The sequence below is a fragment of the Terrapene carolina genome, unplaced genomic scaffold, assembly GCF_002925995.2.
Source record: "Terrapene carolina triunguis isolate 2854851 unplaced genomic scaffold, T_m_triunguis-2.0 Scaffold69, whole genome shotgun sequence".
NCBI lineage: Eukaryota > Metazoa > Chordata > Testudines > Emydidae > Terrapene > Terrapene triunguis.
Window position 1 is genome coordinate 19,553,025 of NW_020664420.1, and position 25,223 is coordinate 19,578,247.

The following is a 25,223-nucleotide window of genomic DNA, read 5'->3' on the forward strand; positions in this document are numbered from 1 at the left end:
GGTTAAAGGGGAGAAGACTACAACGGGTTGTACTGAAAGGTGAACTGTCAGGCTGGAGGGAGGTTACTAGTGGAGTTCTTCAGGGATCAGTTTTGGGACCAAGCTTATTTAATCTTTTTATTACTGACCTTGGCACAAAAAGTGGGAATGTACTAATAAAGTTTGCAGATGACATGAAGCTGGGAGGTATTGCCAATACAGGGAAGGACCGGGATATCCTACAGGAAGATCTGGATGACCTTGTAAACTGGAGTAATAGTAATAGGATGAAATTTAATAGTGAAAAGTGCAAGGTCATGCATTTAGGGATTAATAACAAGAATTTTTGTTATAAGCTGGGGACGCATCAGTTGGAAGTAACAGAGGAGGAGAAGGACCTCAGAGTATTGCTTGATCACAGGATGACTATGAACTGCCAATGTGATATGGCCGTGAAAAAAGCTAATGTGGTCTTGGGATGCATCAGGTGAGGTATTTCCAGTAGAGATAAGGAGGTGTTAGTACTGTTATACAAGGCACTGGTGAGACCTCATCTGGAATACTGTGTGCAGTTCTGGTCTCCCATGTTTAAGAAGGATGAATTCAAACTGGAACAGGTACAGAGAAGGACTACTAGGATGATCCGAGGAATGGCAAACCTGTCTTATGCAAGGAGACTCAAAGAGCTTGGCTTGTTTAGCCTAACCAAAAGAAGGCTGAGGGGAGATATGATTGCCCTCTATAAATATATCAGAGGAATAAATACCAGGGAGGGAGAGGAATTATTCAAGCTCAGTACCAATGTGGACACAAGAACAAATGGATATAAACTGACCATCAGGAAGTTTAGACTTGAAATTAGACGAAGGTTTCTAACCATCAGAGGACTGAAGTTCTGGAACAGCCTTCCAAGGGGAGTAGTGGGGGCAAAAGACATATCTGGCTTCAAGACTAAGCTTGATAAGTTTATGGAGGGGATGATATAATGGGATAGCCTAATTTTGGCAATTAATTGATCTTTGACTATTAGCGGTAAATATGCCCAATGACTTGTCATGGGATGTTAGATGGGGTGGGATCTGAGTTATTACAGAGAATTCTTTCCTGGGTGTCTGGCTGGTGAGTCTTGCCCACATGCTAAGGGTTTAGCTGATTGCCATATTTGGGGTTGGGAAGGAATTTTCCTCCAGGGCAGATTGGCAGAGGCCCTGGAGGTTTTTCGCCTTCCTCTGCAGTGTGGGGCATGGGTCATTTGCTGGAAGATTCTCTGCATTTTGAAGCCTTTAAACCATGATTTGAGGACTTCAATGGCTCAGACACAGGTTTGATACAGAAGTGGGTGGGTGAGATTCTGTGGCCTGCGTTGTGCAGGAGGTCAGACTAGATGATCATAATAGTCCCTTCTGACCTTAAAGTCTATGATTCTATGATTCTTTTTGTCCTTACTTTCTCACAAAGGGTTTATAATAAAATGTTGCTTACTTCCTTGATGGGGTAGGCATGAGGTGAAGTCTGCGTTTGGTGAACTCCTGAGCATAAAAATCCAATAGGCTGGGTTAGAATAAGTTTTGAAGGTTTATAGCAACTGTATGAGCCATACTTGAAGGACAAGAGGTTATGCCAAAGGTGAAGAAGAAAAAGGAGATTTGGAAGACTCACTCCACCAGTGCATAGCTCAATGTGGTAGCCAACTTCCTTCCTTCTCCTGCTATCGAAAGCTTGTGAAGATGCTACATATGAAAACAAATGGGCTTCGCACAAAATGTCATCTTTGGAAGACAAATATATGAGACTTTATCTACAAAACTTAAATCTCTTGGTGGATGTAGGATCAAGGGGAAGCAGTGGCTGATTAGAGTGGAAAGCAATGTGAGGAAATAACTGACCTCAATGGGAGGAAATAATTTAAAATATTGTTTGTATAATATGGTATACTATTATTACTGACAGTAGTATTTTATTTATTTATTTACTGTTTATATTGCAGTACCACCCAGAAGTCCCAGTCAGGTTTGTGGTCCCGTTGTGCTAAGGGCTGTACCTATACAAATAAAAATGTACGGAGAGCCCAGTCTGGGCCAAAAATATCTAAATCTTTGGAGTTTCTGCGAGTAGTGAATAACTTGATTCCACAGCTGTCCTGGGACAAATTATTACCTCCATGTTAGATTAAATAATATTTGTGTTATCAGGATGATATATGCATGTAGTTAAATGCCATTGGATTCTTGCCAGAATATCAACTAGAATGAACAAAATAGGAATTACAATTATGTCTACAATTTCAGATCACAGGCAGAATTTTAGCAGCAACCATAAATAAAGAAAATGACAATTGAAGTGAACATTTTTAATTTTCCCAGGTGTTAGCCTAGCCAAGCAGTCCAAAAGAAGAGAGCAGGTCAAGGTGAGGAGAGTGTCTCAAAAATAAAACATTAAAGCTGAAGGATTCAAAATTGGTTAAGTAAATTAAATGATTGAATAAAATGAATTGGACTCTTCTAATAAGAAAAGTTTTGCAGGCATAAAAACTGCAGTTTGATTAAGAGTTCTGCGTATAAGACCATAGAAATTAGGAGCTCATTTACTAAATATTTTTATCGTATTTGTTGTGTTTTGTTGATATGCTTGGCTAGATTTTGCTTTGCTGCTTTTCTCCCTTGCCCCTCAAGTCAAAAACATAGACATTAAATATAATTGGCAACTCTAGAATGTGAATATCGATCAATTAATTAATATTTTTGTTTCTGAAAAACATAACGTAACATGAACGGCATCATAGCTTTAAATCTGTAGGAATGCTTTAGTGCTGGATGATTTATTTATTGTGCATATTCATGCTTCGCTCCATATGTACTGAAGTACTGAAAAACAATAAAACTAAAATAAGCACTGTTTCTTCATGCTTCATGTCGTACAGATGCCACCTTTTGAGCCTTTTCAAATGATTGGTTCTGTCTAAACTGTCTCTGTACCATTTAAAATCTCAGAATAGATGAAGAATTTTATTTAGGTAATTTACTAATAACCTTCCCTTCCATACCTGGCTCTCATGAATATTATTTGGTAATAAGCTTTCCAATTGTTTCATCAGAACCTCGGCCAAAACTTTACAATCACAGTTTATTAAAGACAGGTCTATAATTAGCACACAACTCAAGACCTTTTTCAAAATCAAAGATATAAAAATTTCATGCACTTGGGTTGGAATGAGGAGCACAAGTGCCTAACAGGCTGAATCAAGAGTCTTTTTCATTCATGGGGTTAATATATCAACCATTGAGTAAAATTCATTGAATCCTTGACTTTTCCTGTAGTCTCTTCAGGGTTTGTAATTTAATGATCTTACAGATCTCTTGTACTTTAATCATAGGAGTAAATTTTCAGTGCACTGTGCAAGAATTCAGCATGACACCCTTTTAATGTTAAACTTGTGAAATGCCTTCTCTGCCTCATTTATTTCAGGAGGGGCCAAGTTCCAGTTTGGGTAATTAGTTTTTAATTAGGGTAATTAGTAATTAGGGTTTTTGCTTGCCTAAATCCTCTGATAGGGCTCCATGACTTCTGCAGCGGCCAATGTGGCTGACCCCAGCTGACATCTGCAGCTGGTCCTGGGGGCGGCGGGAGCAACGGCTGGCCCTTGGGCTCCTCCATGGCAGTGGCCAGAGCAGCCGATGGCCCTCTGGGGCTTCCCCCACAGCGGCGACTGGAGCAGCCACCGGCCCCCCCCCGGGGCTTCCCCACAGCAGCTGATGCTGCAGGCCCCCCAGGGCTCCTCTCCCCCCAACCCTCCCCGCAGCTGCTGCCAAGGGCCCCATCGGGGCTCCCTCCCTGGCTGCTGGTGCTGTGGGCTCTCCCTTCCCCCCAGTAGGGGCATGCCCCCCCCCCAAGATTCAATCAGGGGTATTTATGGTATAAGTCATGGACAGATCACGGGCTCTGATTTTTTGTTTCTTGCCCATGACCTGTCCAAGACTTTTACTAAAAATAGCCATGTTTAAATCATAGCCTTATCTGAATAAACTGCTGCTTCCCCATAATTAATCATCTGCTTCTCAGTAGCAACAGTCTTGATTAATGTAGCCTAATGCAGACTTACTAATTGTTCTTTGTTGGTAGTTTTTTCAGCTGTAGTGCACACACAGCATCATCTTCTGTAAATCTGGTTTCTTTAGTTTTGGATCTACTCTTGTTTGTTGAATGGATAGGAGTTGGGAGATTATATGAATCCCTATGTCTTCCTTCTTCCCTCATTCACGGCTCTCCATGCAGGTGGTGCTGAGACCTCTCCCCACCCACCCACCTCTGCAGAAAGGGGATGATCAGACTTGGGATTTGGTTTGGATATGTTCAGGATCGTTAAATGTAGTTTTGACTCAGTGTTCTAGATAAAAATTAGCAAAGGGTCTTGGGCCTGTATCCAGTACTTCAGCTTGTGATATCCTGTAGATGTATTTATCAGAGATTGCGCTATTATAGGAATCCTTTTCTTATATAAAGGACTTCTGCACAAAGCAGCATTGTATATTTCAGGATTATTGTTTGTCATCAATAAGCATTCTTTTCATGTACTATGCAAAGAGGAGTACTTTAAAGAAAGCAACACCAACTTTCACACTGCTGAGCTAGGAAATGGGTTTAAGAGACTTTGTAAAACTTCAGAATCCATGATGCTTTGAGATTATTCAATTTTAATCATAGCAAGAAACAGTCAGTTAAATCTGGCTGTAAACTAATTTTTGTACTCAGTTGTTAATTATTGTATTTGTACCCATAGTTTCACTTTGAATCTAGAAAGCTGTTAATCTGAATCTCTATATAGCCCATACTAGTAGTGGTTAATCCAGTACTTTGTGCTTGTTTTTACAAAGCACTGTCAATCTAATTGCCTCCTTCTGTTTTACTTCTCTGCTAAGAAATAAAATCACCTAAGTGCAGTGAGATCTTGTAACTTGCTGCTAATTACTGTGGTTATGACTTCCAGCCTGAACTCAACTGTCTCTTGGGTGTAGTTGAAACTAAGCACCAGCTGCCGTGTTTGATGTCATTGCAAAGACTAAATGTTAAAATAAAGCAGGATTTTTTTAAAAAATTCATTGATTTTTAAAATTAGATGGAATTTAGGGCAGGGCTGGATTAAAGCACACCAGGGCCCTACACACACCATGATGAGAGGCTCCTTATAGCCTTGCCCTGCCCCTGTGCCATGGCCCCCATTCTCTTCCAGAGAAGCAGGGGCAGTGGATTGGGGCTGGGGTTGTATCTGCATGGGTCAGGCCTCCTGTACTCTCCTCCTGCCACATACACACTTTTGGGGTGGAGTGGCAGAGTTCCCAAGAACAGTGGGTTGTAGAGTTATCACACCATCGAGATTCATAGGGAAGTGCATACCTTTCAGAGCTATTGTTTCAGGCTGTCTGTGGACTCAGGCTCACATTCTCATGCTCGATACACATTTTCAAACTTTTCTTTGCAGGCATGAGGGCTAGAAAATTAGGGTGGGATTTTTTTTAAATGAAAGCTGAGATTCTGACTTCATCATGTGACTTCAGGAGCAGGGTCCCTTGGTTTCAGGACTAAAGTGCCTGTGCTTTAATATATTCTTAGTTTAGGTTGCTCACTAAACACCTACCTACTAAAATTCTAAATTAATTCTAAGAGTAAAAGGCAAGTTAACTCTGAGTCAGGATATATGCAGTGGTTACTAATTAAATTCTTTATAATGTGAGGATTTTCTCCTACTATCTTCACATATTTAGTGCCCAAGCCTGCAATGTTCCGTCATCTGAGTAGTCCGTATTTGCACAATTGACTTCAGTGGGACTACTTGTATGAAGACTTATAAAGATTTAGTCCCTAGGATTCAGTATTTTAGTCTTTCAGGGTAGTTTATACTTCTGGTATGATCCTAAAAATCAACATGAGTATTCTTTGTCCGTGTTGTAAAGTAGATTTATACACCAGTGATATAGTAAAGTTACTTGACTGTTCAGAGCTTGTATCCGCTCAGTTTTGAATAAATTACATTCTAGAGACATTTTACTGTTTCAGAAGATTTATAATGCTGTGTTTTATGGCAGTTTCTTCTGCCTGCTCTGAAACACGTGCCACAGTGTTTTTAAGTGTGCTGTGCATGTTTGACAAACTAGAATTGTAGCAATTCCCATCAGTGCGTGAGCCACAATGTCTCAAGATTTGTTTTTGTTGGCTGGTATCCAGTACCATGCTATAAAATACATTTACTTGACAGAAGAAAGTGGTGAACTGCATTAACTACAAAGTTTTTAAAGGCTGGCTAAACACATGCAATAAATATTAATAAACGAAAAGGCCACTTACCTTTAACCTTGAATGGTCCTGCCATGCGGGCAGGGGACTGGACTCGATGACCTCTCGAGGTCCCTTCCAGTCCTAGAATCTATGAATCTATGAATTCTGCTATTAGCCTGTGTGTGTTTTAGAATTACTGTAGCATTTGAGTAATAACTGATATTGCAACAAATAAGAATTGTGGTGTTTTTTTTTAAATAAACAGCTTATTAACAGGCCTACATTGACTGCATTGGTAACTTGTTATAGCAAGTGACGGATTATGGCGATGCTGAACTTCAAGAAATTTAACTTTACATCCTTACTAGTTGCTACCTATAAAATGAGCTTTGACCTTTAATATGGTTGTATATTTAACCTTGCATACCTCTGGAAGCCTGGAGAGGTGTCATTTTTTTAAACTATTGTGTCTGTGTGATGTGTGGGATGAGATTTATATTAGTGATGTTTCAGGCTCTGTTAACTGCCACTTCATTCAGGCTCGGCACTGTGAAACCTGTTTCTCAATAAATAATTGAGAAAAGCCTGTATTTATCTTATAGCCAAAAGAAGGTCCAACTGATTAGGGCTTAACAGATTTATGGTTTTTCAGGATCAGGCATTCCACTAGCATATTAGCACGTGGCTCATATTTAATATCCAAACAAAATTATATTAGGGCTAGGCCAGGTATGGGAAGGAAAATTGGGATTGGGACAGGGAAGTATTGGGGGTGGTGGAAGGCTTGAAAATTGGCAATGGGGGAATATATAGCCATTCACTTAAAGGTCACAGAAGTAATATAGTAACTCCCTAAAATGTCTCCAGTCTCCCAAATTACAGTATTCTATTTCATTTACACTCCCTATTATAATTTAAATTGTTATACTTCTCTTGTTAAAACTAAAGTGAACACCTGCTCTGTGGCTTGTATAAGATATTTTATGCAAAAGCACTCTTTCTCACACCCCCATCTCAATAGATATATAAATATAATTTAATAAACAAATTATTAGTCCAGGTTGAAAGGTTCTCTTGGGCAAGGTGGAACAGTAGGCTTGGGAAGGAGGTTATGAAAGATGATTGAGCACATTTCAATGAAATAATAACATGAGCATGAATCCTTTTAGCTCTAGATACATTTATTAGATAGTTAATACAAGTCCTGTCAACACTATAACCCTCAGTCTTAGAGTTTATTTATCCCTTTATAAGGTAGTTATCTTTCAAACAACAAGCACTCTCCAATTATCTAAATACATAAAGTCTGTTGTTTAGGTGAACATTAAGATTTGTTGTCCGTCATAGTAAATAGTGGTCTTTGCTTTATTTACCTCCTCAGTCAATCATCTTGACCTTTCAAAGAGATTTTTCATCTTGGTTTTGTAATTCAAACTGAAATCTAGTTTTCATAGTTTCATAGATTATAAAGCCGAAAGGAACTGTTGTGATTATTTATTCTGATCTCCTGTATAACACAGGCCATAGGACTTCCCTGAATTAATTTCTGTTAGAACTAGAGCATACCTGGTGATATGTCATATGGATGAATATGTTGTGTGTGTAAAACAACAAGCTATTAAAGCGCTGACAGTCTAAAATCAGTTTGTGTACTGATCAAAATAGGGGTGGAGGTATCATCCCAGGAGTATAGGCTGAGGCATTCACTACAGGCAGAGACTGAAATTGGATTAGTTCTTTAGGACATCCTGGGGAAAGAAGAAATCAGAATGAAAACTGACTGTTTTTAAGTTGTTGCAGAATCAATGAGTGAGAGAGCAGCATTGCGTGTGAAAGTTTTAGTTCTATATGGAAGAAAGACTATATGAAGTAAGACTCAGGACAAGGGCTTAATTAATTACTTAAAAAAACCCTCGCAAAGTTGTATGCTATATCTAATTTCAAGAGCTAAATGGTTTGAGACACAAAAACACTGATCCAATATCAATATGTAATTTTATTTCAGAGTGTTGTGCGTTGTCTTTGGCATCCCAAGCTAAACCAGATCATGGTTGGTACAGGAAATGGATTGGCTAAAGTATACTATGATCCAATCAAAAGCCAGAGGTATTTAATAATTACATTATTATCATTAAAACCATGTTTTTTTTCTCAACCTGAGACTGACCATATTAAAAGGTGAGGAAATTAGTTTATGATCATTTGTGAGGCAGTGAGTCAAAAATAGTAGCTTATGATTTTCAGAAGCAGTGCATTTTCCATTGAGCCTCTGATTCCACTGTATACTTGGATATTAAAATTTGGAACTTTATCTGAGGTTTTGAATACTTTCCATGAGGTTCCATCAGTGTACTATGTGGAAACTGCATTAGGAATGCCCAGCTAGCATATCCCTCACAGTCCCCAAAGACTGTTGAATTGGTGTTTGTAAAAAGACTGCTTAATGTAGTCATACTTGTTTTTCTGAAGTAGCATTTTGTTTAGGAGTCCAACTCTTAGTTTGAATTTCAGAGAGCGCAACTGATTTTCTGATTATCCTTTCCCTCCTGACGTATAAAGATTTGTTCATTTGTATGCTCAGATGCTTCTCTCTCTAGCAGCCAAAGGAGTATTATACTCTAAATTTCAAGTTTAGTTCATATCGGATGCTGATTGTAACCTGAATGCTTGATTGTGGGGACAAGCTCAGGTTCCCAAGATTTCTGGGACCCAAGTTTAATTTTTTCTTTCTGTGTATATTTTTGAGGGCTTTGTAGTGATTTTACATCAGAGCCTGGGTTCCTGCTCCTACATAAACAAATTCTTGTGCTTTCTCTTCTCTACATGCATGGGAGACATCCTGTAATGGAGGAACCTTGCCTCTAAATTCAGAAGATGCTCACAGTGCAGAGCTGTCTTAATGTAACTAGGTAGTCATGTAAAATGCAGGAGGATTCCAACCCTGAAGTCTGAATGGAAGAGGTGCACTCTTGTCTGCGATAGTTTCCTGGTTTCATTTTTTCCTTTTCCTTCACAGATATATAGCTATATAAAGAGAGAGAGTGCACCAATTTGTCAGTTACAATTTAAGTTACTTCCAACAAGACCTATGCAAGCTTTGCCCCATAGTTCTGTCAGGGCATCTCCATTTAGACCGCCAATACTCTGCTGCTTAATGAGGATAATTGGGCTGAATAGTTGCAAACTGTGTGGTGTTTTTTGGGCTGTGGACAAGCAAAGTAAAGATGAAACTATCACATTAATTTCCACCTCTGACTTTAAGCCACATTATAACAATTTAATCAACCTCTCGAGCCTCCCTTACATGCATACACACAAATGTAGTCATACATTTGTAAAAGTACTATTCAACCTGGCAGGAATTTTATCTTGAACAAACATTTTCTACTTCTATTATAATGAAATAAATTAAGCCACTTTATTTTTTATCCTAGGGGAGCAAAATTATGTGTGGTTAAAACAAAACGAAAAGCCAGACAGGCAGAGACTCTTACACAGGATTACATTATAACACGTAAGTAATTTAAACATATATTTATAAGGTGACCCGTATTCATTTCTCAGGCTTTTACCTTTATATTTCCCCATCTCAAAAAGTCAAACTATCACCGTATTGCGCATTGTTTTTACACTTCATAGGAGACTAGGTATAGCCCAGAAGCAGTCCACCATACTACACATCAAATGAAAATGTTCTTGCATATACCCTGTATAGTTGTTAATATCATTATTTACAAGGTGCAAATACAGACTTGATCTGATGAAATTCTGGATGGGCCAAAGTTTTCCTTCAGAAAGCCAGGCTGGCCTTTTAAAGTTTATATATATATTTCATACAAAAAACTCCATGAAAAATACTTTGAGATTGCAAAGATAAAAACTTAGAAGTCAGGGAAAGACAGGATTAAGGTAGTCTGTGCAGGTTGATGCAGATCTCTGACACTTGGGAGCATACACAGTACCAATAGAATGTTCACAGACTTAAAGGGCAAGTCTTGAAGACATTCTACTAAAAATGTGGAAGTGGTGATTTTCCAGGTCTTAGAACTCAGCCAAAGATATGTGGAATTTTTATCTGAACAGATAAAACACCACTCAGAACTACCCTCCTGCAAAATATCAGGTTTCTACTAAAAACTGTGAAGATGCTAGGGCTGTTCAAAGAAATGGTCAAAAAAATTGTTAACATTGGCAAAATTACCTATTTTTCCGGAACCTCACTCTTGGAAGGAGCTAACCCATATTTACTGAAACTTTCCAAATTTCAGTATGGAAAATTTCCCCCCTCAACAGTTAGTTTGGCAAAGTTATAAGCACATGAAAAGAGGGGCTTTATAATGGGTAATTTTAGGCAACCTTAACTGTAACATCGAACAGCCTATAATAGAAATAGTGTCGATACTTTCATTAATCAATGTTTGCATTCGAAAGTGCTTAAATTATGCAAATTTTCAAAAATTGGAGCCTAAAAATCCAGCGGGACCACAGCCTCTGAGTCACTTAGGAGCTTTTAAAAATCCCACCATTGGGTGCCTAAGTTTGGATTTCTCTAGTTTTTGAAAATATTAACTTTATCATGAGGATTTGTCTGGTTCTTTCTTGCACATAATTGTGGAAACCTAGTAAGAATAGATCCATACAAAGTAATGCACTGAAAATGTTTCTAAACTGATAGAATTTGGAGTTTCACTTGACAGTTTTTTTGTAGGTTTGTTGCTTGTTTGGAAGCTTTTCAGAAGCCCCTTCCTTACAGGGAACATAAAGCATCGTTTTACCAAGAAAGCCCAACAAACCATATTTGAATTTCAGAATTGCATATATTGATTGCTTAAAATGCAGGAATGCCACTTGAGGGATTAGGTGTTACTTTTAAAATACAGGCATATTATTACTCAGCTGGATTTTCCTCAAACAAGCTTGACTCCACATATGGCAAAATCTTGGATCTGTACATTGGTCACCTCAAATGCCCTGTGCAAACTGATCAAGCTCATTACTTGCCGACAAACTGTTCAGACACTTCATACTTCGTGAAGTCTGCAAAAATAAACTCTAAACATTTATTCCTAAAGCTCGACAGCCATATCATCTGGGTTGTGATTTCATTACGTCTAATAAATTAAGCAGACCTCCCAGAATAACTCGGAAAGAGATCATGATGATTCAGTGGATAGTTCTGATTCAGTATAGAGCCAGTGCCCCCACATTAGAGGCTACTGTGCTGCTGAAGATACTGTCTTTTTGTTGAGAGGTTAAGAACAACACACTGACAATTTGTGGCCATTAAAAATAGCAGGGCAACTTTCTCAAGAGGTGTTAAATCCTGGTGTCCTGGCCAAATACTGACTGCACTAATTAGGTCCTGCCAACCCACATTTACCTCGTTTCTTGGGGAAAATTGATTTTGGCAACATATGCAGAAGTGCATCACAACTTGGATCAGGGAGGTGATAATCCCCCGTCTGTCACTTTGCTGTAAGACTGTGCCTGGAATTTTGATGTCTCAGCACCCAATATTAGAAAGATGTAGAAAAATTGGAAGTTCAGAAAAGAACAAGTGGTTGATCAGGCAACTGGTGGGCTGACCCAACAGAGGAATGAGCTAAATAAGTGTAAATTGCCCAGGCGATTTATTAGACTAGGGAATAATCCTTGGAGAAGTTGTGGAAATCTGGTTGCTTTAGACTTTTAAAAACAGACATGACAAAGCCCTATAAAATCTACTGTGATAAGCCAATGTGGAGGTATGTAAGAATGACGTCCCTGGCGTTGCACAAGGGATGGCATCCTCTCCATGTAAGGGTCAAAAGCAATCTGGCCCATAGGGTTAGAGATGTAAAAGTAAATGTGGTTGCTAACATTTAGAATTGTTTTCCTAAACTGTGAATCTTCTCTCTAGCTCATGCCCTTCCAATGTTTCGTGAACCACGGCAACGAAGTACCAGAAAACAGTTGGAAAAGGATAGGCTGGATCCCCTGAAATCTCACAAACCAGAACCTCCAGTAGCAGGACCAGGTAACCCATGTTTAGTCTTTTTAGATTGTTATAAGTAAATGGGAAACTTATTTCAGAGTTCTATAAGTAGTTTTGCTCATGACATTATATTTACATTATAAGTTGTTTGGGACTGGGAATTCTGTCTTTATTATGTGTGTGTACAATGGCTGGGGTGCTACTTCCATACAAATAAATAATAACAACGACTAACTTTTTGTTTAGGCCCATAAAGTATTCAATAGAACACTGCTGTGAATGCAACTCTAAATGCTATTTTCTTTTCTTCCCCACATCTCTTTTCTTTATAGTAATATGTAAGTTCAGTACACTACTAGATCAGTGTTACACACACAGTACTTCACATTTTGCCTATGTGTTCATTACTCTCACTCTCAAATATTCTTTTTTTTTTTTTCTTTTCAATTATAGGTCGTGGGGGCCGTGTTGGAACTCATGGAGGTACATTGTCATCATACATAGTAAAGAATATTGCACTGGATAAGACTGATGATAGCAACCCCCGAGAGGCCATTTTACGACATGCAAAGGAAGCTGAGGATAACCCCTACTGGGTTGCTCCAGCCTATTCTAAGTAAGGAAACAATTTTAAAAAATACAAGCAATATTTCTTAAAGCCATTGGGAGTTTGATATAAACAGAAAATATACATTTTTAACAGCATTCTCTGCCTTTTCTGGATTATTGCCAATAATATATAAACTAAGAGTATGTCAGAGCTCTGATATGAAGGCAGTGTGTACAACACATCAAATTGTTAAAAGTATAAATTTTTACAATTTCCATTTTTAAAAACTAACCTTTTAGTGCTAGAATACTATTTTAAAGCTTTCTAAACTTACTGTTTCTCATGGTCCTAAATCTGTTACAGTTAAACTCCACAGTACTAAGTAATCCTGGCTTTATAGGTGGAGGATTACAATAGTACCAATTCATATTTTTAAAATCTCTAACACTTTCTAAAGTAGATGTTCCTCTAAATTGTGTGTCATAAATAGCATGGTGTGATGTGGATGTATTAATATTTTCAAGATTTTTAAAGATTCACATTACATAATCATGTAGGTATGTATACATGCTAAAAGCCAGACCCATGTTACAAGACCTGTGCATCTACTTAAGTTAGCTTGGCTTTATAGGTGGAAGGATACTAAAAATAGTTTTTTTCCCTAAAATAAGTGCTCCAAAATGGGGCATAAACAAAAACATGAGTGCTTGTAGTGGTATAATGATTTAACTGTCAGGAGTCTGGGTTGACCTGTAGAATATACTTTTTGCCATTTATGAGTTACGTTGCCATGTCTAATTCTTGCCCATAAACTTTTATACCAGCAATATTCAATGCATAATATGTGTGTGTCTGGTGCATATACATTACATATAAGGGCATTTAAACTATGGAATAAACTCCCTCAACTCTTTGCTTACTTGTAAGATTCTAAAACAATATCCCACATTTTCTGTTTATAATTTTTGTTTATAAAAATTGCCACTGCAAAAAGTTTTTTTTCAAATTATTATTTATTATTATTTAACTCTTAACTAGCACTTTTCATCTGTAGATGTACAAATGCGCCACAAAAGAAGGTAAGTATCAATAATCCAATTTTACAACTGGAGAAAATGAGGTATAGAAAGATTAAATGACTTGCTCAAGATTACATAGCACGCAGAGCCAAGGACAGAAGCCATGTTTCTTGACTCCCAGTCCAATGCTTTTAGACAATGCTGCCACTATGTAAGGTTTACTTCTGTAATGAGAAGATGATTAAGAAAAGCCGAGTTTGAAAGTTACCCATAGTATGTTAACAGGGATGGGTATTTGTGATGTGGACACTGATCCTCTGAGCTGAGTACAACTTCTTCACACAGACCATTGAACAGCTATCATCAGGCAACAGTTCTTGGTCTCCATTGACCTAAGCTGGCCTTGAACTGGGAAATATTAACTTTTATAACATCTATGCCAGTGTTACAAAATATATAAAATAAATGAATAATGCAATACTGCCTATATTTACCAGCCCAAAAGAAGTACTCTTTAAAAGGATAATTCTGTGAAGGTTACTGTAATGGAGATGCCAAGTACGGTGGTTGTTTTTTTCTTATTTGGAGATTCACATGTGCTTGAGATGAAATTTATTCCGAGTCTAAATTCAGATATTTTTACTTAAAATATATAAATATCCCTTCATAAAGAAATAGATAGGACCACTCATACCATCAGATAGGTAAGTACCCCCGTGTATATTTGGCTAAGTAATTTCATTGATGAGACAGTGGGTTTCATCCCTGACACCTGTAATGTAATAGACATGATGAAAGTTTTAAAATGTAGTAGTATTATAGAAGGCTCACTGTGTCAGGTGGGCAGATCTTGTTACGGTTTATTGTTTAAAAATGTAGCTGCAGGGGAAGAAAAGAGCTGGCAGAGAAGTGGGGAGGATGTAAGTCCAGAATGCTATTAGATTACACACCAGACAGTGATGTGGGGGTGCGAGGGGAGAGCTTGGACAATAGCCAGCAGCATGCTGGCTTGACAGCTTGGTCAACGATAAATGTCATGCCAAAGAAACTGCCATTATCCCTGCTTAAGAAACTTAATTTTTAAGACAGGTTTCAGAGTGGTAGCCGTGTTAGTCTGTATCAGCAAAAACAATGAGAAGTCCCTGTGGCACCTTAGAGACTAACAAATGTATTTGGGCATAAGCTTTCGTGGGCTAAAACCCACTTCATCAGATGCATGGAGTGGAAAATACAGTAGAGAGGTATAAATACACAGCATATGAAAAGATGGGAGTTGCCTTACCAAGTAGGGGGTCAGTCCTAACGAGCCAAGAGGGAATGAACAGAACAGGTAATCATCAAGTGATCCATCCCCTGTTGCCCATTCCCAGCTTCTGGCAAACAGAGACTAGGGACAACATCCCTGCCCATCCTGGCTAATAGCCATTGATGGACCTATCCTCCATGAACTTATCTAGTTCTTTTTTGAACCCTGTTATAGTCTTGGCCTTCACAACATCCTCTTGCAAAGAGTTTCACAGACTGACTGTGTGTTGTGTGAAGAAATACTTCCTTTTGTTTGTTTTAAACCTGCTGCCTATTAATTTCATTTAGTGACCCCTAGTTCTTGTGTTATGAGGAGGAGTAAATAACACTACCTTATTTACTTTCTCCACACCAGTCATGATTTTATAGGCCTCTATCATATTCCCCCTTAGTCGTCTCTTTTCCACTTTTCAGTCCCAGTCTTATTAATCTCTCCTCAGATAGCAGCCGTTCCATACCCCTAATAATTTTTGTTGCCCTTTTCTGAACCTTTTCCAATTCCAATATAGCTGTTTTGAGATGGGGTGACCACATCTGCACGCAGTATTCAAGATGTGCGTGTACCATGGATTTATATAGAGGCAATGCGATATTTTCTGCCTTATTATCTATCCCTTTCTTAATGATTCCCAACATTCTGTTTACTTTTTTGACTGCTGCTGCACATTGAGTGGATGTTTTCAGAGAACTATCCAAAATAACTCTTGGTAACAGCTAATTTAGAACCCCTCGATGTGCATTTCTTTGCATTTATCAACATTGAATTTTATCTGCCATTTTGTTGCCCAGTCACCCAGTTTTGAGAGATCCTTTTGTAGCTCTTCGCAGTCTGCCTGGAGTTTAACTATCTTTAGTAGTATTGTATCATCTGCAAATTTTGCCACCTCACTGCTTACTCCTTTTTCCAGATCATTTATGAATATGTTGAATAGGATTGGTCGCAGTACAGACCCCTGGGGGACACCACTATTTACCTCTCTCCATTCTGAAAACTGACCATTTATTCCTACCCTTTGTTTCCTATCTTTTAACCAGTTACCAATATATGAGAGGACCTTCCCTCTTATCCCATGACAGTTTACTTTGCTTAAGAGCCTTTGGTGAGGGACCTTGTCAAAGGCTTTCTGAAAATCTAAGTACACTATATCCACTGGATCCCCCTTGTCCACATGCTTGTTGACCCCCCCCCCTCAAAGAATTCTAGTAGATCGGTGAGGCATGATTTCCCTTTACAAAGACCATGTTGACTGTTCCCCAATAAATTATGTTCATCTATGTGTCTGACAGTTTTGTTCTTTACTATAGTTTCAACCAGTTTGCCCGGTACTGAAGTCAGGCTTACTGGCCTATAATTGCAGGATCATCTCTGGGGCCCTTTTAAAAAATTGGCGTCACATTAGCTATCCTCCAGTCATTCAGTAATTTACCAATTTAATCCATTTAACAATTTAATCCATTTATCAATCTGTTATTTGACCAGGCTTTTTTATATATATATTTCCCCATGGGTGATTATTCACTTAATGAGAAAAATAGAAAATTCTTTACATAAGCTAAAAAATCCCTCACTATATATTTAATCTTTTCCCCCATTCCTGGTTTTTAAAATAATTTTAAACAGAGGAGACTACTAGGTCCACGTTTTTTTGCTGATCCCTTCCTTTAATTTTCATAATTCTGTAATTGTGATGACTGGGTTTGAGTTCATCTGGTCCTGATTCATAGTGGTAGGGTTAACAAGTATGTCAGATTATCAAGTCATGGCTATAATTGACACTGCACTTTGAGGTTTTCCTTTATAATAAACAGTGGGCACAGAGCCAAGCAAGTTGTGGTTTACCCTCACATTCTTAGTCACAAATAATATAAGTGATGTCTCCTCACAGTCATACCATTTGCCTGAAGCCAGCTTTATTCTTTAGTGAATGAATCCTATCCGATAAGTAACAATAATTTAAAAGAATTTGATCTATGAACTTCAAATTGCAGTGAAAACATTTGGGATGATACACTCTGGTTTGAAGTACTAGAGGAAAATGATTGTGCTTTAACCTCTGACTTCTACAGTCAGAATCAGGGGAAGTCCTTTTTATAAGGCTTATCGGGGCTGATCCTCTTGACATTTTAAACTTCTCTGAAAGAACAGCACGATGTCTTCTGGAAAGAGGAAAATAAATCTTCATGTTAATTAGTTACTCTTTATGTAAAAGCCTCTGGATAGAAACACAATAGTTCTGACTTGATCTGCTGTATTTGATAGACTTTTTTCATTTTTATTTGAAAGTACAATAAGAAAAAGCCATACTTAAATAAATCAGGTGTGGGAGAATATTTTAAATTAGACTTTTTTCTTCGTTTACTAGTTTTGAAATGCTTTATGAAACATACCTATTACACAGCTTATAGTCCACATTTATTTTTTGAAAGTCTCAAAACTAGCAGTGAAGATTAAATAAAATTACATTGCTGTAATAAAAGATTGACCTATTTTTTAAAAAATAACAATGTTTTCATAGGAAAATTGCTGGTCTATATTATTTAACTATATTGCTTAGCTATGGTAATTAATTATTTAAAGGAAACAGTGAAGTTAAAACATTTTTTAAAGTTCTTTACTTACATTCTGACAGAACCATTTTTTCGAAAAACTGACAAAAATTGATTTATTAGGACTGGTTGTTTAATGTTTTTTAAAGTTAGTTAAAATCAATTCGGCAATGAAAATAAGACTTACTAGACAGTTTCACTTTCCTTTATAGGACCTTAGGAGTTGCCATTTTGGAACAAGACCAAGACAGGATTCCTATAAGAGAAAAGTGAAGGGGTATAAACATCACCAGCCCATGCCTTCTGCCCCGGGCTCCCAGTCAGGTTCGAGTAGATACCCCAGTGGGTCTAGACAGGCCTTTTGAGGGTATGCCCGAGGACAGCATATCAGACTTGAGACAGGATCCATCCCCTCTTTTGTTTTTGGACCGCTTGTTTCCCTTCTATGCTGCATGGTCCCACATAACATCAGACATTTGGGTGCTCAGTACTGTGTCAGTTGGGTATACCCTGCAGTTTTCATCCACCCCTTCCTCCCACCCCCTAGCCCTGTCCCTCTTCAGGGACCCCTCTCACGAGCAACTTCTCGTATGACAGGTAGAAGCCCTCCTACTTGTAGGGGCTGTAGAGGAAGTTCCTTGAGATTTGAGAGGGAAAGGGTTTTACTCCCGATATTTCCTAATCCTGAAGGCCAAAGGGGGCCTGGAGCCATTCCTGGACCTGCATCGCCTCAATAAATATCTCAAGAAGTTGAGGTTCCGCATGGTCTCCCTGGCCTCTATCGTTTCCTCCCTGGATTCGGGAGTCTGGTACGCCACTCTCGACTTAAAGGATGCATATTTCCATATTTCTATCTTCCATGTACACAGGTGGTTCCTCCAGTTTGTGATGGGCCGACACCACTACCAGTTCACCGTGGTCCCCTTCAGTCTGTCGGCAGCCCCAAGGCTTTTTACAAAGTGTATGGCAGTTCAAAGGCTGTTCGCAGGCTCAGGTTCAGCACAGCATTGGCATAGTACAGACCACCTGTCAAGTGGGCCTGTTAATAAATTGCTCCTCTCATGAGAGGTTGCCTTCCTATGCAATTACTTCAGCCAGGTGGGTTTCCAAAATCAGATCCTTAACTTCAGAACCCCCTTATACAGCGTTCTTCAAGGACAAGGTCCAGCTGCATTCCTACCAAAGGTGATGTCGCAGTTCCATAACAGCTAGGACATTTTTCTGTCCATCTTCGTTCCAAAGTCTCACAGAACCGAGGAGGAACGTCAGCTGCATACCTTAGACAGGACCTGGCCTTCTACAATGAAAGAACTAAGACCTTCTGCAGGTCGACACGGCTTTTTGTAGCAGTGGCGGATAGGATGAAAGGTCTGCCGGTGTCATCCCAGAGAATCTCATCCTGGATAATCATCTGCATCTGAGCTTGCTACAAGCAGGCAAAGGTTCTGCCTCCGGCCATCATGACAGCTCGTTCTACAAGAGCCCAGACTTCAGCAGCAACATTCCTCGTGCAGATACCAATCCAGGACATCGGCAAAGCCATGACTTGGTCATCAATTCACACCTTCGTGGCCCCCTATGCCATCACCCAACAGGTCATGAGATTGCCAATTTCAGGAGAGCAGTGTTGCAATCAGCACATCTGTAAACTCCAAGCCCACCTCCTGGGATACTGCTTGTGAGTCACCTAGTATGGAATCAACATGAGCAAGCACTCGAAGAAGAAAAAACGGTTACTAATCTTTCATAACTGTTGTTCTTCAAGATATGTTGCTCATGTCCATTCCATGACCTGCCCTCCTATCCTTCCGTCAGAATTTCTGGCAAGAAGGAACTGAGAGGGTTCAGGGCCAGCGGCATCCCTGATACCAGCGCATAAACCGGCCCTGCGGATACCACTAAAGGGAAAAATATCTGGCAACTGTGCATGTAGAGTACAGATACCTAGTATGGAATGGACATGAGCAACACAGCTTGAAGAACAACAGTTACAAAAGGTTAGTAACGGGTTTTTTTTCAACAGGAAGGTTTCTGAGGTCCAAGGTAGTCTTTCCTGTGAAGTTGTGAAATGAAATTGTCATCCTCCAGCCATCTCTGCTAGAGAGAGATATGTGGAGCTTTTACACGAGCATTGTATTAACACACACAACTATATTTTCCCTGTTGTGTTTTAAACTCTTTTTTGTATAAACTTTAAGCGGCATTTCAGGACCATTGTGGCACTTCTTTGGTAACTGGTGATGCTTGATTTTATGACAGTCGCTCAGTAAATGAAAATTGATGAGAGGCTGAAGGAAGAAAGAGTGTCTTAGCTTTTCATATACCATGGAGCCCTTGGAAATGAAAACATGTTAAAGTAATAAGCCTGTTCTAATAATTTTTTCTATAAATGTTAGTCATGCAGCAAACTCCTACTACCACTGGCAACTTCTAGCTAGTGGTATGATTTTTTGTTTAAGTTAAATGATTTCTGCTAATAATGGCTTAACAAAAACTGAATTTTTCCTTTGCTCATGTCTTTACAACGGTCAGATGAATGAATCATCCTAGGTGTTCCAATTCACAGTTATATATTCTGTGGAGTTGGGAAGGTTTATACGCCAGTTGAACCAAGTCCAGTAAGTCATTTCATGCTAATTGTAAAAATGCGATAGCAAGCAAACTTGATTTCCTCTTCACATTTTCCCTAGATGTTGTTACTGCTAGATTGTGCTGCAATTTTTTGTTTTAGTAGACTCGGAACATCTTACAAGTTTCAGCAAACATATCAATATTTCATATATCATTTTACAATGAAATTTTAAATCACACTATCCTGCTCCCCCAAATACACAGGATTTTTACCATATTGTGAATTAAATTATTCTTCCTTGTGGTTTAAATTAGCTGTTACCCTGCAAGAAAGAGATCGTGGATAGTCCTCTGAAAACATCTGCTCATTGTGCAGTAACAGTCAAAAGGCTAACAGAATGTTAGGAACCATTAGGAAAAGAATAGTTGATAAAAGAAAATATCATAGCATTGCTATACAAATCCATGTAACACCCACACCTTTAATACTGCATGCCGTTCTTGTGGCCTCATCTCAAAAAAAGATATTTTGGAATTGGAAAAGCTGCAGAGAAGTGCAATGAAAATGATTAGGGGTGTGGAATGGCTTCCATATGAGGAGAAATTTAAAAAGACTGGAACCATTCAGCTTAGAAAAAAGACAACTAAGGGGGGATATGATAGAGGTCTATAAAATCATGAATGGTGTGGAGAAAGTGAATAGGGAAGTGACATTTACCCCTTCACATAAAATTAGGGGTTACCTGATAAAATTAATAGGCAGCAGAGTTGAAACAATCATAAAGAAATACTTCCACAGGTTGACTATGCATTTTGTGAAGAACTCATTGCCAGAGGCTGTTGTGAGGCCAAAAGTATAGCTCAGTTTAAAAAAAGAAATAGATAAGTTCGTGGAGAATAGGTCCATCAATGACTATTAGCCAAACAGTGGAATTGAACATACACAAAGTTTGGTGAAAAACTATTTGATACTGTTCTATTTTAAAAAGTAGTCAGTGAATATTTTGTAAAGTTTTTAAGTATGTTATTTAAATTACAAGCAAATAATGTCCGAATAGAAAGGCTCAAGGTTACTTGTAGGATACAGTATGTTCTCCTATGAGTATCATTACTTTTATTATGCCACAGTAGTACTGGATGGTCTCTGTGGAGAGGAACTGTTTTTTCATGTGTAGACTTAGTCAGAAACTGCTATTCTTGTTTTCATTTGATGACAGCTGTCAAACTACAGTGTATGAAAGATTTATTTTAAAAAATACCATGAAATGTGAAAATATATAGCTCAGTTTTTGTAGCCTTATATTAAACTCCCTTTATTCCCTTCTGATATCTTAATTTTATTAATTGAAAACACATATAACAGTGCCTGCTGAAGAGCAAACAGAATTTGCAAGATGAATAAATATGCATATTAGTCTGCTCGTTCATTCGTTTTTTGCCTTACAACAGCAAATTTATCTGATTTGATAGAAATTTAGTGAATATTTTTATTTCATGATTAAAATGAAATAATTAAGCCCATAACATTTTTTTCTCTTTTGGGAATAACAGAAGAAAGTGTTCACTTCTGCATAGAAGAGCTGTAGTTTAATCATTATTCTGCTTCTTAATATTTTCTAGGACTCAACCAAAAGCAGTTTTTGCAGAAGTGGAATCAGAGGAAGATGAAACAGACAACAAGCCAGAGTGGAAAAAACGTAAAATATGAAGAACTTGATTTGGGGGAGGGTGACTGTGGATTCAAAACAAAGTTGAGAGTTTTTTCATTATGCAATAAAAGGTTGAATTCTTTACAAACAGAAATTCTTTTAATGCATTGCACAATTTCCAACAAGCCGACCGAAAATGATTGTTGCATTACAGTGGACTAGAATTGTTGATCTGCCTTTTGTAATAAGGAGTTAATTATATTATGCAAAAATCTTATGTCATTTTCTTAACTTTTGATTTATAAAAAAAGTATTTGTGTTTGTAATTTTTAACCAGAATACATTGTCAGTGATTAACGAGAAAGCAGCATTTTACTGTAATATTCCATCTGAGGATTTTAAGTAAGAACATAAAAACTGGAGTTTTTCAGGCTTCTTTTATTTATTCCAATAACATCTATTAAGCTGTGTAAAAAAGTTATGATTTCACATTTTTTAGGAATATCAATTTAGGATAATTCTTAGGCGTCTGGTTTGTTTAGCTGGTGTGCTAAGTTTTGAAAAACATCAAATATTTTCTAGTATTTTTATGGCTTATCTGAAATATGTTTCTTTTGAATTGTACAGTATCTCACATTACTGGTAAAGATTTTATTTTATAAGCCATATGGAGTAAGAATGTACAATTCTGTATATTTGTCTGAATTAAAACATTGTACACTTGTTACTTTTCTTTTTCTAATTTTGTATGGATTATTCAAAGTTAAATAGATTTTGTTCAATCCTCCTAACTCTATTGTTGTATATTTGTAAGTAATAACACTTGATAATGCATGTTTGTTAGTCAATATACAGATAGACTTGGGCTTGCTGAGGTGTATAGCTGAACTGTGTATATATTGGCTGACAAAGTTACTTTCTAAAGTGTGGTATTACCTTTATATTACTAAGTGAAGGAGAGAGAGATTTAAAAAAACAAAAACAAACCAACCACTTTAAGGCAAATAAAGAGGAAGCTAGATCACTTGTGGGCTTGTATATTTTGGTTATGATAATATTTGCTGGGCACTCAGATACCACAGTGATGACCCTGAAATGTACTAAGCACCCTCCATCCCCAGTGATATCATTGGGAGTGGAGGGTACTCAGCACCTTGTAGGATTGAGCTCTGTAAGTGATGACTGGAATGGGGGTAAGAGGGACTTTAATTTACCTGATTGAGGCCAAGATTCAGCAAGTAAATTAAGCATGTTTAATTTTAAGAACATAGTTATGTCTTATTGAAATCAATGGCGTTTAGACACTTGCTTAAGTGTTTTGCTGAATTAGAGCCTAATTTAAATGTGTTTTTCCCCCTCTGCTCTTTGCAGTTTTCCTTCCATGTCTTGTCTTTCCCTTTCCCATCACCTGCACCTTTGGGGCCAGCAGGCCAGTTCCCAAAGGGTTTTCCAAATATTGGCTTGAGATGCTAACATCAGAACATCTCCACTGCTGCTGCCACAACTTAGCCCTTTGATACTGATATGGTTACACTATGGCATTAGTGAGGATAAACCACCACTTGCCGTTTGTACCAAAAAAGGGAAGCATGACTTATTTAAAATAACAAATTAATTGTTTGCCATATTTTCTGCTGCCATGAAATAATGTCAGTATCAAAGGCACTAAGCTGCTAGTGCTATACTTTTGCTTGCCCAAAAAGTATAGATATGGAAAAGAGGGGAGGAAAGAGAAAGAAAGGAGCCGGTGAGAGTGGCAGAGAGTGGAGGGATGAACTCAAAGCAAACCTCACTCTTTATTAACAGGATCTATCAAAGTGCTCCCCACAGTGTCCACATCAGCTAATAATATCAATCTTTAAAAGTTAATGAAATATAAATTAAAACATTTTATTAATATGATTGTCATTCCTATTAATAGATGATCTAGGATTCAGCTAGTCCTCCTGATTTTATAACTTTGAATTTATGACAACCTGTTGCTTTTAAAAACACTGGAAGTTCTTCACTGCGCCAGCATGGATTACTAGAATGCAGAGAGCTAGAAAGGAAAGACATGATAAAAAATGCTGCTACTGATGTTCTCTGATCATGCAGGAATAAGGAATAATTAAAGCATAGTCTCCTCCTTTTACATTATTTCATCAGGTTAGTAGCCCATATAATACCTTAATAAATTAAGATTATGTTTATTTTTTCAGATGTTGCTTGATATTAAGATTTTTAATTATTATTTTATTAAAATATAAATGTACCCTCCAGTAGTACAATCAGTAGTACAATTTATTTCATTTTGTGTTTTAAGAACTCCAGTCATTTTTATCCACAGTCATTTACTTCCCCCAATCTTCTTCAGTGGCCTCAACGCATCAGATTATTCAGTAAATAATTCAAAAACTTTTTCGTTTTTTGCAAACACTGATTCAAATTTTTAAACAAATTAGCTTCCTCTGTATTTGCACCCAATTGGTTTTTTTTCACAAATTTACTGGCAGGTGCATTCACCAAAAGAGCAAATATTAACACATTACTGCAAAATATTCTGAAAAAAGGAAGTTTTAATCTTGTAATCATGAATGTTAGCACAGGAAACTAAGAGGTGATCCAACTAGAGGAGAAAATTTGTGTGACCAATCAAAACAACTCAAATGTCTAATTGCAAGTATTCTCAGCCACCACTTTGAGTATTTCATAGGAAAAAGAGCTAAATTATTTCAATTATAATCTTACTGTAGAAGGTTCACCTGAGGCACAAAATGGAAAACAAAAGATACCACTTGTGTTAATTTTGACTGAATTAAAATGAGCAGTTTTCATTTAAATTTAATCTTGGGCCTGACTCTTACTTGGCTTTAATCTCTGCCAAAGTTGTTATCACATGTACTCACAGGTCACATAGTACATGCTGAATTATAACATGAGATGACTCCATGTTTCTAAAACTAAACTGGCTCTTTATTAAGAGAACTATTTACAGAACTGCTGCATCTCCAGCTAGCATTCTACCCAGGTAGGGTTGCCAACTTTCTAATCGCACCAAATCGAATACCCTGGCCCTGTCCCTTCCCCTGAGGCCCTGCCCCCCACTCACTACATTCCCCCTCCCTCACTGGCTCACTCTCCCACACCCTCACTCACTTTCACTGGGCTGGGGCAAGGGGTTGGGGTGCAGGAGGGGGTGAGAGATCTAACTGGGGGTGCAGGCTCTGGGGTGGGACCAGAAATGAGGGGTTCAGAATGTGGGAGGGGGCTCCAAGCAGGGGGTTGGGGTGCAGGCTCTGGGGTGGGGCCTGGGATAAGGGGTTTGGGTGCAGCAGGAGGCTCCAGGCTTGGGGGTGGGGCAAAGGGGTTCAGGATGT

The 25,223-nt window shown here is 38.1% G+C and overlaps 1 protein-coding gene across 1 annotated transcript in view; it reads left to right on the top strand.

Annotated features, from left to right (window-relative positions):
- Window positions 1–23,151, top strand: part of WDR70 (WD repeat domain 70) — a 254,989-nt gene extending 231,838 nt beyond the window's left edge. Inside the window, exons 14-18 of the mRNA XM_026649057.2 lie at window positions 8,255–8,355; window positions 9,684–9,763; window positions 12,149–12,265; window positions 12,677–12,839; window positions 21,836–23,151. Coding sequence (XP_026504842.1) covers window positions 8,255–8,355; window positions 9,684–9,763; window positions 12,149–12,265; window positions 12,677–12,839; window positions 21,836–21,923 — 549 coding nt within the window. The 3' untranslated portion in view covers window positions 21,924–23,151. The remainder of the gene's footprint in view (window positions 1–8,254; window positions 8,356–9,683; window positions 9,764–12,148; window positions 12,266–12,676; window positions 12,840–21,835) is intronic.
- Window positions 23,152–25,223: the final 2,072 nt, after the last annotated feature.